This window comes from Mercenaria mercenaria, chromosome 1, assembly GCF_021730395.1.
Source record: "Mercenaria mercenaria strain notata chromosome 1, MADL_Memer_1, whole genome shotgun sequence".
Lineage (NCBI taxonomy): Eukaryota > Metazoa > Mollusca > Bivalvia > Venerida > Veneridae > Mercenaria > Mercenaria mercenaria.
Window position 1 is genome coordinate 78804565 of NC_069361.1, and position 19331 is coordinate 78823895.

The 19331-nt window shown below is 35.4% G+C and overlaps 2 protein-coding genes and 1 long non-coding RNA gene across 3 annotated transcripts in view; 1 reads left to right on the forward strand and 2 right to left on the reverse strand.

Annotated features, from left to right (window-relative positions):
• The window catches only part of LOC123532948 (TATA box-binding protein-associated factor RNA polymerase I subunit A-like), a 61078-nt gene that overhangs the window by 30805 nt on the left and 10942 nt on the right, over positions 1 to 19331 (forward strand). The window lies entirely within an intron of this gene.
• On the reverse strand, positions 7206 to 12749 carry LOC128559627 (uncharacterized). Its single transcript, XR_008372517.1, has 4 exons — positions 12359 to 12749; positions 11082 to 11219; positions 10325 to 10492; positions 7206 to 9806 (listed from the first exon to the last, which is right to left on the reverse strand). It is a non-coding gene; the product is annotated as an uncharacterized LOC128559627 (long non-coding RNA).
• On the reverse strand, positions 12891 to 15963 carry LOC123532957 (C-type lectin domain family 10 member A-like). Its single transcript, XM_045314585.2, has one exon. It carries the CDS (start codon positions 15849 to 15851, stop codon positions 14718 to 14720), a length of 1134 nt encoding a protein of 377 aa, XP_045170520.2. The 5' UTR covers positions 15852 to 15963; the 3' UTR covers positions 12891 to 14717.

Sequence of the window (19331 nt, forward strand, 5' to 3'; positions counted from 1 at the left end):
CCCTGAAAAAGCCCTGTAACTGAAGGTCAAAAGTTTGAGCCTTCCATTCCATGTTCACTCTATATCTCTTAAACCCATTGAAGGATAATAATGAAACTTGGATCAAATGATCACCTCATCAAGTTAAAAGGTTTGAGCCACTATCCATAACAGGGGCGGGGGATATAGCTGTCTTTCAGACTGCCTTGTTGGTTAACGTATTCCATTTATCTGTAGAAAATGTCATTTAGATCTGACTGTATGTCATAAGATATTCTGCATTTGCCATGTGCTTTTTATGCTCCCTGAATGGGGGAGCAAATAGTCACCACCCACCTTGTCCGTCCATCTGTCTGTCTGTCAGTATGTCTATCTGTCACACTTTTGTCCGGAGCATAACTCAAAAAGTATTGAAGGTACTAAGTTGTAACTTCACACAATGATAAAGCTCATTGAGAGGAAATGCAGTAATAAGGAACCATAACTCTTGCTGGTCTCATTTCGAATTATCTCCCTTTTAAGCTCCGAACAAGCTTTTTACAAAAACTTTGTAAAAGGCTTGTCCGGAGCTGAAGGCCGAAACTATGAAAGGGATTGACTTGATACTTTATATATTGATAGAGGTCAGTGAGAGGAAGCGCAGTGTCAAAGAACCGTAACTCTAGCTGACACCATTTTTGAATTGCCTCCCCTTATGTGAAAAAAGTTTGTCCAGATCATAATTTAAAAAACTATTGAAGGAATTACTTGATACTTTAGACAGATATATAGGTCATGTCATAGAAAGGAAGTGCAGTAACCAGGACCTATAACTCTACCTGACCCCATTTTTAGCTCACCTGTCACATAGTGACAAAGTGAGCTTTTGTGATCACGCAGCGTCCATCGTCCGTGCTTGCGTGCGTGCGTGCGTTCGTAAACTTTTGCTTGTGACCACTCTACAGGTCACATTTTTCACGGGATCTTTATGAAAGTTGGTCAGAATGTTCACCTTGATGATATCTAGGTCAAGTTCGAAACTGGGTCATATGCGGTCAAAAACTAGGTCAGTAGGTCTAAAAATAGAAAAACCTTGTGACCTCTCTAGAGGCCATGTTTTTCACAAGATCTTCATGAAAATTGGTCAGAATGTTCACCTTGATGATATCTAGGTCAAGTTCGAAACTGGGTCACGTGCCTTCAGAAACTAGGTCAGTAGGTCTAAAAATAGAAAAACCTTGGGACCTCTCTAGAGGCCATATATTTCACAAGATCTTCATGAAAATTGGTCAGAACGTTCACCTTGATGATATCTAGGTCAGGTTCGAAACTGGGTCACGTGCCATCAAAAACTAGGTCAGTAGATCAAATAATAGAAAAACCTTGTGACCTCTCTAAAGGCCATATTTTTCATGGGATCTGTATGAAAGTTGGTCTGAATGTTCATCTTGATGATATCTAGGTCAAGTTCGAAAGTGGGTCATGTGCCGTCAAAAACTAGGTCAGTAGGTCAGATAATAGAAAAACCTTGTGACCTTTCTAAAGGCCATATTATTCATGGGATCTGTATGAAAGTTGGTCTGAGTGTTCATCTTGATGATATCTAGGTCGATTTCAAAACAGGGTCATGTGCGGTCAAAAACTAGGTCAGTAGGTATAAAAATAGAAAAACCTTGTGACCTCTCTAGAGGCCATACTTGTGGATGGATCTCCATAAGAATTGGTCAGAATGTTCATTTTGATGATATCTAGGTCAAGTTCGAAAGTGGGTCACGTGCCTTCAAAAAATAGGTCAGTAGGTCAAATAATGAAAAAACGTTGTGACCTCTCTAGAGGCCATATTTTTCATGGGATCTGTATGAAAGTTGGTCTGAATGTTCACCTTGATGATATCTAGGTCAAGTTCGAAACTGGGTCACGTGCCTTCAAAAAATAGGTCAGTAGGTCAAATAATGAAAAAACGTTGTGACCTCTCTAGAGGCCATATTTTTCATGGGATCTGTATGAAAGTTGGTCTGAATGTTCACCTTGATGATATCTAGGTCAAGTTTGAAACTGGGTCACTTGCCTTCAAAAACTAGGTCAGTAGGTCTAAAAATAGAAAAACCTTGTGACCTCTTTAGAGGCCATATATTTCACAAGATCTTCATGAAATTTGGTCAGAATGTTCACCTTGATGATATCTAGGTCAAGTTTGAAACTGGGTCACGTGCCTTAAAAAACTAGATCAGTAGGTCAAATAATAAAAAAAACCTTGTGACCTCTAGAAGGCCATACTTTTCATGGGATATGTATGAAAGTTGGTCTGAATGTTCATCGTGATGATATCTAGGTCAAGTTTGAAACTGGGTCATCTGCGGTCAAAAACTAGGTCAGTAGGTTTAAAATTAGAAAAATCTTTTGACCTCTCTAGAGGCCATATTTTTCAATGGATCTTCATGAAAATTGATCTGAATGTTCACCTTGATGATATCTAGGTCAGTTTCGAAACTGGGTCACGTGCAGTCAAAAACTAGGCCAGTAGGCATAAAAATAGAAAAACCTTGTGACCTCTCTAGAGGCCATATTTTACATGAGATCTTAATGAAAATTAGTGAGAATGTTCACCTTGATGACATCTAAATAAAGTTCAAAACAGGGTCACGTACCTTTGAAGACTAGGTCAATAGGTCAAATAATAGAAAAACCTTGTGACCTCTCTAGAGACCATATTTTTCAATGGATCTTCATGAAAATTGGTCAGAAATTTTATCTTGATAATATCTAGTTCAAGTTCAAAACTGGGTCACATGAGCTCAAAAACTAGGTCACTATATCAAATAATAGAAAAAACAACGTCATACTCAAAACTGGGTCATGTGGGAACAGGTGAGCGATTCAGGACCATCATGGTCCTGTTGTTGAATGATCTTCCTTTATGTAAAAAGCTTGTCCTGAGCCCAAAACTATCAAGGGATTGACTTGATACTGTACATATAGATAGAGGTCAGTTAGAGGATGTGCATTGTGAAAGAACCATAACTCAAGCTGACCCCATTTTTGTCGAGCTTGCTTGAGGATGCAAAGACATAGTTGTCCAAATGGCTGTTCGATGTATGTGCGTGTGTGCGTGCGTCTGTCCGGATTTGTTTGTCCAGACCATAACTCTGACATACATGGAGCAATCTTGTTTATATTTGACGTGAATGTTAACCTCAGTGAGATCAAATGTCATGTCAGATCTTATCTGGCCCATAACTTTGACATGCATTGAGGAATCTTGTTTATATTTTGTATGAATGTTTAACTCATTGAGACTGACTCTCAAAGGTCAAGGTCACAGTTATGGGTCAAAGGGCGGGCACGGCATGTTGCCCATGGGCATCTTGTTGAATTATCTCCCCTTATGTGAAAAAAAACGTGTCCAGAGCGTAACTTCAAAACTATTTGAGGGATTAACTAAATACTTCACATGTTGATAGAAATCAGTGAGTGGGAGTGCATTGTCAAAGAAAAACAATAACTCTAGCTTACCCAGTTTTTAGCTCACCTGAGCCAAAGGCTCATGGTGAGCTTTTGTGACTGCTCAACGTCTATCGTGCGTCGTCAGTCATGGGTCGTCTGTCTGTCAACATTTTTTAAAAAAATCTTCAATCTTGAAAACCTCTGGGCAGATTTACACCAAACTTCACATGAATGATCCTTGGGTGGCCCCCGTTTAAAATTGTTAAAAAAATTGCCATGTCAACCGAAAAGAAAAACTTTAAAAATCTTCTTGCCCAAACCTTCAAGGCCTTGAGCCTTGATATTTGGCGTGTGACATCATCTAATGGTCCTCTATGAAAATTATTCAAATTATGCCCCTAGGGTGAAAAGAGGCCCTGCCCTTGGGGTCCTAAGTTTTACATAGAAATACAGGAAAAAAATTAAAATTTTCTTGTCTGAAAGTTCAAGGCCTAGGCCTTTGATATTTGGTATGAAGCATTGCCTAGTGGATCTCTAACAAGATTGTTCAAATTATGTCCCTTGGGTGAAAAGAGGCCCCACCCCGGGGGTAACTTTTTATATGAGTTATATAGGAAAAAATTCTTCAAAAATTGTCAGATCATTTTTCCTAGATTGTTTAATCATAATTACCTGATGACCCCAAATGATAAGGGTCACCTAACCATGACCTTGACCTACCGACCTACTTTCTTGTTTTTATGCCCCAGCATCTACTGATGCGGGAGGCATATAGTGATTGTCCTGTCCGTTCGTTCGTTCTTTGTCTGTCCATCCGTCCGTACGACTACGAGGTTAACCATATGGGACCGCTTCGTCTAGTATCAATACCCCTTACTAGAATGACTTGATACTAATGCAGATGTAACCTGTCACCATTCCTCATCTTCAGACATCACCTGACCTCAGTTTGACCTTGACCTTGACCTCATTTTGGACTTAGGTTGCCTCTTCTTTAACCAAATGGGACCGTTCCGTCTAGCATCAATACCCCTTACAAGAATGAATTGATACTAATACAGATGTAAACTGTGACCATTCCTCATTTTCAGACATCACCTTACCTCAGTTTGACCTTGACCTTGACCTCATTTTGGGCTTAGGTGCAAAATCTATCGACAAGGATGCCACTGGGGGCATCAAGTGTTTATTGAACGCAGCTCCTTGTTCAAGATACAGCCTTGAAATTTGAAAGACATGTACAGTTTTGTATACCAATCTTAAAACTGACTCAGTGACCATAAATGTGACCTACTGACCTACTTTCTTAATATTTGAGCATTAATTTGGCTTTTGAAACATGTAGCTCATATTACTCAGGTGAGCAATCCAGGGTCATCATGACCCTCTTGTTGAATTATCTCCTTTTATGTATGAAAACCTGTCCGGTGTATTACTTGAAAAGTAAATAAATTGTTGACTCAATACTTCACACAGTTATAGAGGTCAGTGAGAGGAAAAACAGAACGTATTATGGGAAAGGCCCTGGCGGGCGGGAGGCGTCCGTAGAGCATGTCCTCTTCATGCATGGAGGGATTTTGATGTAACTTGGCACAATTGTCCGTCTCGTGCGCAAGAACCAGGTCCCTAGGTCTAAGGTCAAGGTCACACTTAGAGGTCTAAGGTCAGATTCAAGAATGACTTTGTACAGCACATATCTTCTTCATGCATGGAGAGATTTTGATGTTACTTGGCATAATTGTTCACCATCATCAGACGGATTGTCATGTGCAAGAACCAGATCCTTAGGTCTAAGGTCAAGGTCACACTTAGAGGTCAAAGGATACAAGAATGAAAACTTTGTCTGACGCATTTCTTCTGCATGCATGGAGGGATTTTGATGTAACTTAGCCGAATGTTAATCACTATGAGACGGAGTGTAGAGCGCAGGAACCAGGTCCCTGGGTCTAAGGTCAAGGTCACACTTAGAGACCAAAGGTCAGATACAAGAATGACTTTCCGAAGCATTTCTTCTTCATGTATGGAGGGATTTTGTTGTAACTTGGCACAGTTGTACACCATCATGAGACCAGAGCATCATGCACAAGAACCAGGTCCCTAGTTTAGAATTACTTCCCTTTGTTGTTACTATAAATAGCTTATATTGTAACTTTTTTTATTACCGGTCTTAGGGAAAAATCGAGACCACTTTTACAACATGCATATTACATCCAATTTTGAGGTGTATTTTGACCTATCTATACCTGGTAATGATTCTTTTGAGGCTTTGAAATATTTTTTTTGGATTATTTTTTAGCTCACCTGTCACATAGTGACAAGGTGAGCTTTTGTGATCACCCTTCGTCCGTCGTGTGTCTGTGCGTCCGTCAACAATTTCTTGTCAACACGATAGTGGTTTCATTTATGATTTTATTTTAACCAAACTTGCACACAACTTGTATGACCATAAGATCTCAGTTCCTTTCTTGAACTGGCCAGATCCCATTATGGGTTCCAGAGTTATGGCCCCTGAAAGGGCCAAAATCAGCTATTTTGACCTTGTCTGCTCAATAGCAGCTTTATTTATGATTTGATTTTTTACCAGACTGGCAAACAACTTGTATCACTATAAGATCTTGGTTCCTTTCTTGAACTGGCCAGATTCCATCATGGGTTCCAGAGTTATGGCCCCTGAAAGGGCCAGAATTAGCTATTTTGACCTTGTCTGCACAATAGCAGCTTCATTTATGATTTGATTTTAACCAAACTTGCACACAACTTGTATCACCACAAGATCTTGGTTCCTTTCTTGAACTGGCCAGATTCCATCATGGGTTCCAGAGTTATGGCTCCTTGAAGGTCCAAAATTGGCTATTTTGATCTTGTAGGAACAATAGCAACTTCATTTAAGGTTTGATTTTAACCAAACTTGCACACAACTTGTATCGCCACAAGATCTTGGTTCCTTTCTTGAACTGGCCAGATTCCATCATGGGTTCCAGAGTTATGGCTCCTTGAAGGTCCAAAATTGGCTATTTTGGCTTTTGCAGCCATATAGAGACTTCATTTATGGTTTTATTTGATACAAACTTCCAAAATATCTTCAACAACAATAAATCTTGGATTCCATGACAAATCAGATCCAATCAAAGGTTCCAGAGTTATTTTATATCTGATTACCTCCCCTGATTATAGTCAAAATGGATTTATATCAGTAAGTACTTATAGGACTTATTTGAAATTTCATTATTATCTCTAGTTGGACTGAGTCAATCAGGGTAGATAACTATGGACTGAATTTATGTCAAATAACCTCCCTTAATTTCAAATTAAAATGGGTATATCTCCGTAACTAATGAAGATACTGATCTGAAATTTCATTTATGTCAACAGATTTATTTGGCAGATCCTTCTTTTGGTCACTTACAATAATTTTCTTTTTAATTACTTCCCTTTTACGTTTATATAAATAGCTTATTTTTAGTAACTTTTTTATTATTGGCCGTAGGGAAAAACCGAGACCACTTTTCTGTGGTACAACATGGATGGTACCTCCAATTTTTAGGTGTATTTTGACATACCTGTACCTTGTAAGAATTTTTTTTTTCGTTTTGGTTAAATTTCTTTCCTTTGTTGTTTATGTCCTTTGGACTTAGATATTTTTTCTGAGGACCTTCTTGACCTCAAGTGCAGTGATAACCGGTGAGCGATATAGGGCCATCATGGCCCTCTTGTTTTCTTTTTTTTTTAATGATTAACTTCCCTTAGTTGTTACTATAAATAACTTATATGTGACCATGACTGAGAAAATGGGTCCAGATGAGGAATTTTGACAATTTCAGGTTTTTGCATATTTAGAAAGTATATTCATTCAGAAAAAAATCCTGAAAATTTCAGATGAAAATCTTCAAAATTGTCAATTTTATGACAGATTTTGTAGCATAGATATTAAAAATAAAAACAGTACATTTCAGTTATCCTTTATTTCTCACATACTGGTAATGGTTAACAATTCTGAAATAAATTTATCTTTTGTTACAATTGCATGATATAAGTAAGATCCCATTCTTAATACACAAAATGATAATCAATTAAAATCTACAACAATTTCTATAAAAATATTTCTAAAATTGTGTTACCATGGCAACAAATATATTAAAATCCCTTTTCTATGATAAAACTTTAAAAAAACATGTTAGCTTGAAATAAGGATTTTAAAAAGTAAAATATTTTAAGGCATATGTATTTACAAAAATAAACTGAAAATTTCCCATGAAAATATTAAGAATGTTTGGTTTTATGACAGTTTTTGTAACATGGGTAATAACAATAAGAATAAGACAGATTTGTCATTGTTTCTTCATAACTTGTCTTTTACATGCTGATAATAAATGACTACTTTGGAAAAAAAGAACCTTCTATTACTATGAAATTTTATTTTTGTGATGCTTACTTAAAACAGAAAAAAAGCGAATTTAAATCTTTCATATTTTCTATGAAAGCATTATTCAAATTGCGTTACCATGGCAACATATGCAATAAATTGCCTTTTCTACAATAGTACTTAAAAATAAAAGCTTAATTTAAAATAATGTTTCTTGTAAGTTGAATATAATGAAGTATATGTATTTGAAAGTAAAATTTGAAAATTATATGTGAAAAGATATAAAATGTTTGGTTTTATGACAGATTTCGTAACACGGGTAATAACCACAAGAATAAACTATTTCAGTCGTTGTTTCTTCAGTTTGTGTTTTCACTTATTGGTAATCACTGGCTGTTTTTAAATAAAAGAATCTTCTTTTACAAAGAATATTTAGATATTCACTTAAAGTGCAACGATCTAGCTGGCTAAAGTCCTTCACATTTTCTATAAAAACATTATTAAATTATGTTACCATGGCAACATATGCATTTGATTCTGTTTTCTACAATAGTACTTTAAAACAGAGCTAAATTTGGAAAAGTGTTTTAGATAACTTGAATATTATAAAGTGGTATGTATTCAAAAATATTATCTCAAAATTTCATGTTAAAAAGTTAAAATGTTTTGTTTTATGACAGTGTTTGTAACATGAGTAATAACTATAAGAATAAGACATTTCTGTCATTGTTTCTTCATAACTTGCCTTTTACCTGCTGGTAATAAATAACTATTTTGAAGTAAATGAAACATATATTACTATTGATTTTTTTTATTGTTTATGCTTATTTTAAAGTAGAATACTAGAAAGTACAGCTAATTAAAATTTTTCCATATTTTCTAGGAAAATTGTGTTACCATGGCGACATATGTTTTAAATTCCCTTTTCCTACAATAATACTTAAAAGCAAGAGCTTATTTTAAAAAAGTATTTCTAATAAGTTAAGTACTCAGGAAAGAAATCTGAAAATTTCACATAAAAACTTTAAAACAGCCATGTTCTATAACAAAAGTAGTTATGTAAGAATAAACATTTCAGTCATCCCTTTCCTCATAATCTGTTTTTTCACTAGCTAGTTATAACTGACAATACAAAAAAGTGAACATTCTTTTACCATTACATTATATACTGTAGATCCCTTATTGAAATACAAATCCATAATTTCAATGAAATATAATTTGAATTATGTTACCATGGCAACATACAAACTAAATTCCTTTTTCTAAAAATACTTTAATAATTAACACAACAGCTTAACTTTTGATGAAGGTTACACTGCTACAAACTCTGATGAAAAGTAGATATTTATTTCCAGCCAATACTTTAATGTTGGTAACTGAAACTACAACCTTTACTTGATGTTTAATCTTAACAGCTAAACACATCTATATGAACAGCAAAACAGGCTAAAGTGTTGTGTATTAAAACGTTTGAATTCAACAACAATTTCTATCTTTTACATTCACTTCCTTTTTTCAGTTCTCAGAAAAATCCTCGCCAATCACAATTTCAGTTTTCAGTTGAAGTGGTTTGGGACAAACAGAATCCTTTGACTTTTCAGACAAATACTATTCTCTTACGAGTCCATACAGGTACCATTGTCAGGCTTGTGTCATTCCATGTCAATAATATTCGTTTGGCAAGGGGGAGTAGATTTTAGTAAGTTAACTGGACTGTCACTTTTAACACTAACAATCCATGTGTTTCTGCAGACATGATAAAGTGGTAATACTGGGTTATCTTCTTCAAAAGTTTAAAATATTGTGATAAGATATTTCTTCACTGGTAGAATGTGACTGGATTTAAATCATTGTTGACCAACTGTGCAGTGTTATGGCCTTTCTTTGATGACTGACACACTGTGTCAGCAATATCATGTATTATTAAAGGTCTCAGCATTCACCCTCCTCCACAGATTCTTCTGAATTCAAAAGTGCAAGTCAGATTCAAACTTTGCATGGTCTGTGATCATTGTTGAATATTCAATCCATCTGTGATATCCTGTAACAAATAAGGAAAAACATATTATTTTAAATAATTAACCATATATATTTTTAAATAATTAACCTAGGAGTCTCTTTATTTAATAAAAGCAGAGTTATCACTATTTGTTAATAGATGATTCTTTAATTTCTTATAACCAGTGCTCTAAAATATTGACAAACAGACTGACAACAGCGTGCTGTCAGTATATAAAATGTACTTTGTTTGTAGATTTTGATTACTGCAAATAGGATGTTCTAAAAAACATTTTTTGCATTTATTGGGTTAACCCTTAACCTGCTAAATTTGTTAAATTGACTACTCCATCTTTAAATAGAGACAGTACCATTTATAGCTTATATGGGGTTCTCATAGAACATTTGCAAAATATCAAACACTGCAGATCATGATCAGACTGCACAGATGTGCAGGTTGATCTTGATCTGCACTGGTTGCAAAGACAGACATAGCTGCCTCATGCAGCCTAAGGGTTAAAAGTATACACTGTTTTAACAGCTATCAAAAATGGTTGTTACCTAGTAAAAATCTCCACAGACTGTACCACAGCAAGATGTTATTTCTATTCTAGCTAGTAACATTGTCAAAATGGAATACCAATACAGGTAGTGATGTACCATGCTCACAAGTTGTCTGCCCCTTAACCAACTGAGTTGCTTCATAAACAAGAGGAAACACTTCCATTCCTGAAAAAAAAAAGTCTTTGGTAAAAGTATCTGTTATCTTCATGTATCTCAGGAACCTTTACAGTCTTCATTCTAATCTTTATTCTTGGTGCAATAAAACTGGTAAAAAATTCAATCACATCACAATGTCTAAGTCAAGAATGGGTTAATTAAATTTGAAAATAATCACATTACAATTAAACTAAATTACAATTAATTGATTTACTTTGAATACTTAATTGAACTATATTCTACAAGTTAATGAGATATCAACTTATACACATGTATGTACATGTTGTGTTCAGCATTCAAATCATCCATGTACTTATTGAGTGCCACAGACTTTTCTCAGGCTAATAGCCAATGTAATGAAGACTTTACACCAACTGATCCTCCTCAAAACCAGATTGTTGAAATTAAATTTCAATAATGCCAGTTTTGTCACTTTAAGCCATTTAATAGTCATAGTACATGTACATACATTGTACAAATCATTAGTGTAGAAGTAGACTTATTTTGAATTGACTCCAACAAAACCTAGACAGAGGTATAAATAAATAATATATTGCATTAAAATTTTAATAAGAGCCATTAGCTGCATGTTACTTACCTGATTCCTCAAAGCACATCCAAAATATGTTACATTTTCTTGGGATCTTAAAGTAAACAGGCCAATTTCCTGGCTGTTGTATGGTATATGAACCAGCTGTATAGTGGAATGAACCATCAAAGGAACAAGGAATATCATCTGAAAGAAGATACATTACATGTACAGTAAACATCACTAAACTCAAAAACTTCATGAATACTAAATTAATAATGTGATTGTGAAAGGTTTCATTTACTTACCACAAAATACTATAAAAGTTATTATACTATGAAACTATTTTTTACAGGATCATAAATTGTTTTACACACAGCAAGGCTCAACAATTTCAAAATTAAAAAGATTTTCATTATACATGTTATATGGCATAAATTCCCACTATCCAAAAAAAAAAATCATCCTGTTACAAAACATTCTGAATCAACAATAATAGATCAACAATAATAGAAAAAGAGAGTAGTCACCAGACAGAATTAACATGACTTATGAGACACACAGCAAAACAGTTACCATTTTATACATGGAAGTGTCTAGACATCCGGTAACCAGAAACCTAGCCGGTGTTCTAGCCAACCGATAACAGGACGCCTAGCCTATCCAAATTTCTATCCTATAGGGGTTTTCTAGGTGTCCGGTAATCAATTTTCAAATATTGTATACGCCTTGCAGGTGAATATTCAAACCTATGCCAAAAAATGATACAATAAATTTATTTCCTTACAGTATTCATATATAAAAAGATCGCCGAACAGCTAGAAAAACATTCGCGGAGAGGCTAGTCGTATTGTTGCCGGACAGCTAGAATGCAGGGTAGGCGTCCGGTTACCGGACATCTGCATATTTCCTTTTAAAATACCTTGCCTACTACGCGAGAGGGGACTTTTCGAGAAATGATGTGACACAGGCAGGCATCTATAAGTCTGCATCAAATTTATTAATTATCATTGCTACATCATGTACATGTATATTGTATTTTCCCATAATAATGCTTACTATGGACAATGAACTAATTTGATGAATCCTGGTCACCTCGAGTAAGAAGCTGCCTGCCTTCAATAATCTTTGTGATAACCCAACTGGCCATTTTATATTAAATACACAGGCATAGTGGAATCATCTGTGTTTAGTGGCCACAAGATAAATTTCATAATTTTCCCTCGGTATGTTTTGGAAATTATCACTTCCGGGTAAAAAAAAAACGACTTATTTCACAGTGTTTCAGTGAAAGTTTCATATATTTTAGAGAACTTCATTAACAACTGTTTATAAACGGTACTTACCAAATCAGTAAACAGTATTACAAGTCTCAGATCCCTTCATCGTTGAACAAAAGGTAGTTAAACAAAAGTAAACATCACATGCTTCCCTGTTTTACTGTTAAAATCCGAAACCGGAAACATAGCGAAGGGGAAACAACTGATTTTCAAAGGATTATTTTGCCTCAGGCGTAATACCACTATTTTTTTACAGGTCTGATGTCTAAATATTCTTTCTGTAGTAGGCTGTCATCAATCATGTAACAGGCAGTCGTACTTAAACGGTCAAACTTTTGCTAATTAAAACATGTGTAAGAAAGCTGCGCGCGTAAACTTGGCGCAACTTTAAACGTCGTTTCTCGATATTACGTCATGCCGCATCTGGACCGGTTTTCAAAGACGACGTCACATATATCTTTTTCATAATTGACCATTGGGAAAAACCAAGAGCACTTACGTTTTCTTTCATTTCATTCAGACAAACATAAATAATTTATTGTACTAACTTTTGGATTTGATACCCAATCCAAAATGGAAAGACCAAAAAAGGAAAAACTTGTTTTAGGAGTGGTAAACAACAGATTTACTAAATGCATCACTGAAATACATTTCATTCACACATATCGACGATACCGAAAACTGAAAAAATAATCACTTGTAACAAGTGAACTATGTCTCTGCACTTATAACATTAAGTATGAGAAAAAATTCTGTTAATGTCCTGTATCGCCGACCCACTCGCTCTGCGGCTGTAGCCATTCACACATTAACGACGGCATTTAACATCGACAGTTGATAAACTTGCCAAACAGTTTGTACATCATTTCACACTCTCCAAAACATGCGTTCACAAATCATAATATTGAAGAAAACAATAGACAAATGATAAATGTCTAATCTGAAACAGATAAACAAATTGTTAATTTCACATAAAAAAACAATGAAATCAGATACACGTTACACAACATTTGTTCTAATAAACCTCTTGAATTCTGATAGTTTCTCTTAATGTCTACTTCACAACGTTTATCGTCAAACTTGGCGAACACAGTCTGAGGCTACGACTCCAATAGAAAAGAAATTATCTATGCGCACTTCTTATAACCATTTGGGCGGGTGTGTGTGTGTGGGGGGGGGGGGAGTGATGCAGTGTAAACCTGTTATACCTCGAATGACCATAATAACTACATAAATACTTTATATACATGTGACCGATAACACGCATGAATACCCAGAAGTACAGCTGTGCTATGCACAGTGTACGAAAATCTTAATTCAAATAACAAGAACGACGATAAATACATTTTTCTATGGTACAACATAGATGTTGCTGATGTTACTTCAAATCTTAGCTGTATTTTAAGGTGTCTCTACCTGGTAAGTAGTTTTTTTGTGGACTTAGAAAAACAAAAGAATTACAATAATTACTGCATAACCACAGAATTAAAATTCCATTTGCAAATACAGGTGCTAGTGTAAAGAAATTTGTTATGACGGGCATATATTGTGATATTCTGGCACTCTTGTTGGATATTTGCTTCGGGGAGCATTTATGGGTGTTACCGATTTCCTTGTTTTTAACTGCAAACAATATATGCCAATGTATAGACATTGTTTATAATCACTGGTTGAAGAGAAATGTTCACTGTCGTTATTTTAAAGGTGGTTAATCAGATTTTGATCAAGTAATGGGTTTAGTCAAGTTTAACAAATGTTCATTTACACTTATTTGTGTTTACTGACTGCTTGATACATGTTAGATTGTCACTGGAGGTATTTTTGAAACTTGAATTTCCTGTCCTGGTTGCCCAACCATTAGATAGAGTTATTTTAGCATATTTATAAATTTAATAAATATTCTTTGCCTAAGAAGTGGTATGTATATAAGAGCTATTGTATTATAATAGTCAAATATTCACATTGATATTTAGCCAAAATTCCTTAGAAATGCAAGTTTGTAGAAATATTATTACTTCCCTTTACCTATCTTGGTTGCACAACCAGGATAGATTAGAAATATATGAATTCAGAAACTAACTTTGTTTTAAAACTTGTATTTTGGTTAAGATTTTTGAAATATCCCAATATCCGTCAAATACAAATGTAAAATTATAATTATGTTGAAAACAAATGCAGAATTCCATTTTTTTTGATACTTCATATTAAAGGGGAGTTATTCTAAAATTCATAAAAAACAAACAAAAAAAACACACATTTCTACTATAAAGTGGATCCTTTTGTTCCTTATATAAAATTCTTAACAAAATATACTAAATATGAAAAATGTCATAAAATATTGCTCAAATGTGATTGGCCACATTTAAAGAGGACAATTTATTAAACAGTAATTTGCATCAAATGCGAAAACTCCGTATGAAAATTTTCACAACACCCTTTCACAGACAAATTTATATCGAACATAACACTGTTCGTCATTCCATTGTCCATTTGAATTGACAAGAGTCACCATGCAGTGCTCTGTTCCAGATCCATTGTCTGGTTGATGTGCCTTCCAATTTGTAAATGTGAAACTTTTTCCACTTTTACTCCATTTCCATCGGCCCTCATGCTTAGTGTCATCTGCTCCTGTCCAAAACCCAGTCCATATGTTATTATCCCAGTTGCTTACTACTTTAACCAGGTCAACTATGAATTTTAGTTCGCCTCTGTCGGAATATTCAACAAGTTGGCCTCCATTTCTTTTGCACCAGTTCATAGCATTGTCCCATGTTGCAGTGGAACTGCTAAGGAAATAACAAGAGTGCTTATGCTTGTGCCATCCTGTTGGGCACCTCATTTCTAACTCCTGGATATTTTTCTGCAGCTGAACAGTTATATTGTCAACATCTTGTAGCTTTGATTTTAATTTATTTATTACATTATCTCTGTCCGTGATTGTCAACTGGCACTTCCTATTTTCTTCTTGCAACTTATTACATTTGTCAAGATCTGTTTCTAAAGACTTTGTTATCTTTGAAAAAGATATAGTTAAATCCTGCAGCTGCTGTTTTGTTTCTTTGAATAATAATGTGTATTCTGCATTTATTTCATTGACTGCATTATCAAATTTTTGTTGTAGTATTTCAACTTTGTCATATAATTCTGTTTGTGTTTCTTCCTCCATTTCAATCATTTGACGAAACTTGATGTTTGTTTCACTTTTAAAATCCATGAGATTTTTGCCCATGCCTGCCATGAAATCTCTTGAATACTGCTTCTCCTTTTGTAATGCTGAGTAAATCCTTTCAGTTCTCTCCTTTGGTTCTTTTTCAACTGTTCCTGAAGATGTTGGAGGAGCATCTTTTGTTTCGCAGACAGTTTCATTAAACATGTCCATTGTGCTCCATATGTCATTGATATCAAGCCTGAATACTGAGATGTCAGCAGTGATTGTATCCAGTCTATTTTCAACATTAGTCAGTCTTTTTGCTGTTCTTGTTTTCACTCCAGATCTACCTGAAGCTGTAACACAAAAAGAAATGAGCAGAATTTCCAGAACTGGAATAAGATCTACCATTTTCTGTGCTTTATGTTGTTTTGTAACAATAAAAAAAGCAAAACAAAAAAAAAACAAAACTAAATTTGAAGTTGAACTGATGAAAGACTCATTTGTTTTTAGAGGTTTTTGACGTTTCTGCTGTAAAATAACTTGAGAAGTTGATGCTTAGGCCAAAAAAAAAAGTAAATGTTGTTCAGCTTAGCCTTACTTGCATAGTATATGTAAATGCTGGAATGAAATCCAGAAAAAAATGCTGCGATGATTGACTGCCATTATAAGCCTGAAATAGGTGTCCGCCACCCATCGTCCGCAATTTCTTATAAAGAACATCTTTTCTTTAACCACTATGCATTTTTAATTGATAAATGAAGAATTATCTCTTTAATTAACGTTTAGCCTGTTGGTGGCAAGTGAATTCTCAAAATAAACATCAAATTAGTATAGAAATTGTGTATTTCTTTATAAGTGTATGGATAAATCATGCTTGTAGAGGTAGTACATTTCCTGCTGCTTGTAATTTTGAAGATAGTGGACCTGAAAAGCTAATAGTTATTTAGCTAGATTAAGGACAGATATTAATGGTTTGAAGTTACAAGAGGCTCACTAGATGTGTACTTACTTGTAAGTGTCCTATTGACTATCTCATTGACCACCACAAGTATTTAGAGGAGAAGCAACAAAGATGCACTTGCCTAATTAATTTGATGAAAGGCAGCTAATGGTCAACTATGTCTAAAGTAATACGTAAAAAAACAAATTGTTTACATTTAAATTGACAATAAATTGTAGGCTAGATAGGTTAGAATTTTGTTTTGATTTTTTATTGTTATATAATAATTTCTGTGTAATATTATATTACACGTATGAGCCGTGCCATGAGAAAACCAACATAGTGGGTTTGCGACCAGCATGGATCCAGACCAGCCTGCGCATCCGCGCAGTCTGGTCAGGCTCCATGCTGTTCGCTTTTAAAGCCTATTGGAATTAGAGAAACTGTTAGCGAACAGCATGGATCCTGACCAGACTGCGTGGATGCGCAGGCTGGTCTGGATCCATGCTGGTTGCAAACCCACTATGTTGGTTTTCCCATGGCACGGCTCAATTATAAATGTAATATTTAAAGGCTGACTGTTTGTTGATCTGGGCACTCTTTTGTGAACACCTTTTTGTGCTTTTAATAAAACTTTAACACTTTTAACCTTTTGCCTGCTGGCGTTAACTGATTCTGCCTTTGTGACCAGTGCAAACCAAGATCAGCCTGCGCAGATGTGCAGGCTGATCTTGGTCTGCACTGTTGGCTATTCAGTCAGTAAATTTTCATTGAACACCCCTTTGAATAATAATTGGTACTGCCCAAATTGAATGATGGACCAATCCATTTTAGAAATTAAGCAAGATGGAGGTTAACAAGCTACAGGTGACTTGGTAACAGTAAAAACAACTGAATATTCATGACTTTTTAAGTTGTAGAAAGAAATGAAATTATGGCATCTATGAGGCAAAATTAAGGGATGGTCAAACAATCAGAAACAAGTGTCTTTTGCCCATTATTTGAAATGCACCATAGTTGGATATAATAACCTGCTATGCAGGATGTGCAACACTTAATTTTAGAGGGGCCAGTTGAAAGGATGAGGTCATTATTTATTATAAGAAGTATTATTTTTTGGGAATATCTGGCTGTTTGTATTTCACAGTGTAAATATAAAGATTGGGTTTCCAAGAGGGAAAGCCTTTTAAGATTTTCAGTCAGTGACACATTGAACCGAAATGATACCAATTTTCTGGTTTTGTTTTTTAGCTCACCTGAGCACACAGTGCTCATGGTGAGGTATTGTTGTCAGGCTTTGTCCGTCGTGCGTCCATCTGTTCGTCCGTCAAGTTGTCGGTCTGTCGTCAACAATTGTGTTTAAACAACATCTCCTTCAAAACCACTGAATGGATTTTGAAGAAAACATGTTCCTTGTTTGGTCCTCGACCAAAATTGTTCAAACGGTTCCGCTTGGTTGCACATAGGGGTCGCCATAGCTAAAAATAGAAAAATCTTCAGACGACAGCTCTTCCTAAACCAATAATCCGATTTTGAAATAATTTTACACAAGTGGTCCTTATGTCACCCTCTACCAAGATTGTTCAAATTATACCGATTAGTCAAAAAACATGGCCGCCAGGGGGCGTGGTCACTTTTCCCTATATGTATATAGTGGAAATTTAAAAAATCTTGTGTGAAATTGCTGGGCCAATTTTAAAATAATTTTACACAAATAGTCCTTGTGTGACCCTCTACCAAGATTGTTCAGATTATTTTGATTTGTCAAAAAACATGGCCGCCAGAGGGCGTGGTCACTTTTCCCTACATGTATATAGTAAGAACTTTAAAAATCTTCTTGTTAGAAACTGCTGGCCCAATTTTATAAAAATTTTACTCAAATGGTCCTTGTGTGACCTTCTACCAAGCTTGTTCAAATTATACCAATTAGTCAAAAAACATGGCCGCCAGGGGGCGTGGTCACTTTTCCATACATGTATATAGTGGAAATTAAAAAAATCTTCTTGTATGAAACTGCTGGCCCGATTTTAAAATAATTTTACACAAATGGTCCTTGTGTGACCCTCTACCAAGATTGTTCAAATTATTTTGATTTGTCAAATAACATAGGTGTTAGAAGGTGTGGGTCAAATACGGCGGTCTAGAGGCAATTCCGTTGGCCGCTGACCGCGGATGGGAGGTGGCCGCTGAATAAAGTGATGAAATAGAGGAAAATCTGAGGGGGTGAGGGGGGCGTCATAAAATGACTGCTGATCAGAGGTGACAGTTATTACAGGTTAGACTGTAGTAGAAACTTCTTGTATAAAACTGTTAGCCCAATTTTAAAATAATTTTACACAAATGGTCCTTGTGTGACCTTCTACAAATGGTGTTGAAAATTTTTTGATTCATTAAAAAACATGGCCGCCAGAGGGCGTGGCCACTTTTCATCAACACATCTCTTCCAAAACTACTGATTGGATTTCGATGAAACTTTACACAAATGATCTCTGGGTAGCCCTCTTTTAAAGTTGTTCAAATGGTTCTGGTTCATTGAACATATGGGACTTTTTGGTTAGGAATAGGTTTTCAGCTATCAGACTTTAAAAATCTTTCTCTCTAGAGCTTTGATATTTGGCGTGTGATATAAGGGTGTGACTCTACCATAATTGTCCAAATTATTGCCCTAAGGTAAAAACTGTCCATGCTCAATGTCTGACCCTCTAGTTTTATAAAAGGAATGGCTTCCCATTAGTACGCATCACATTTTTATGCCCCCAAAGGGAGGCATATAGTTTTTGAACCGTCTGTCGGTCTGTCCGCAATTTTCGTGTCCAGTCCATATCTTTGTCATCGATGGATGGATTTTCAAATAACTTGGCATGAATGTGTACCACAGTAAGACGACGTGTCGTGCGCAAGACCCAGGTCAGTAGCTCAAAGGTCAAGGTCACACTTAGACATTAAAG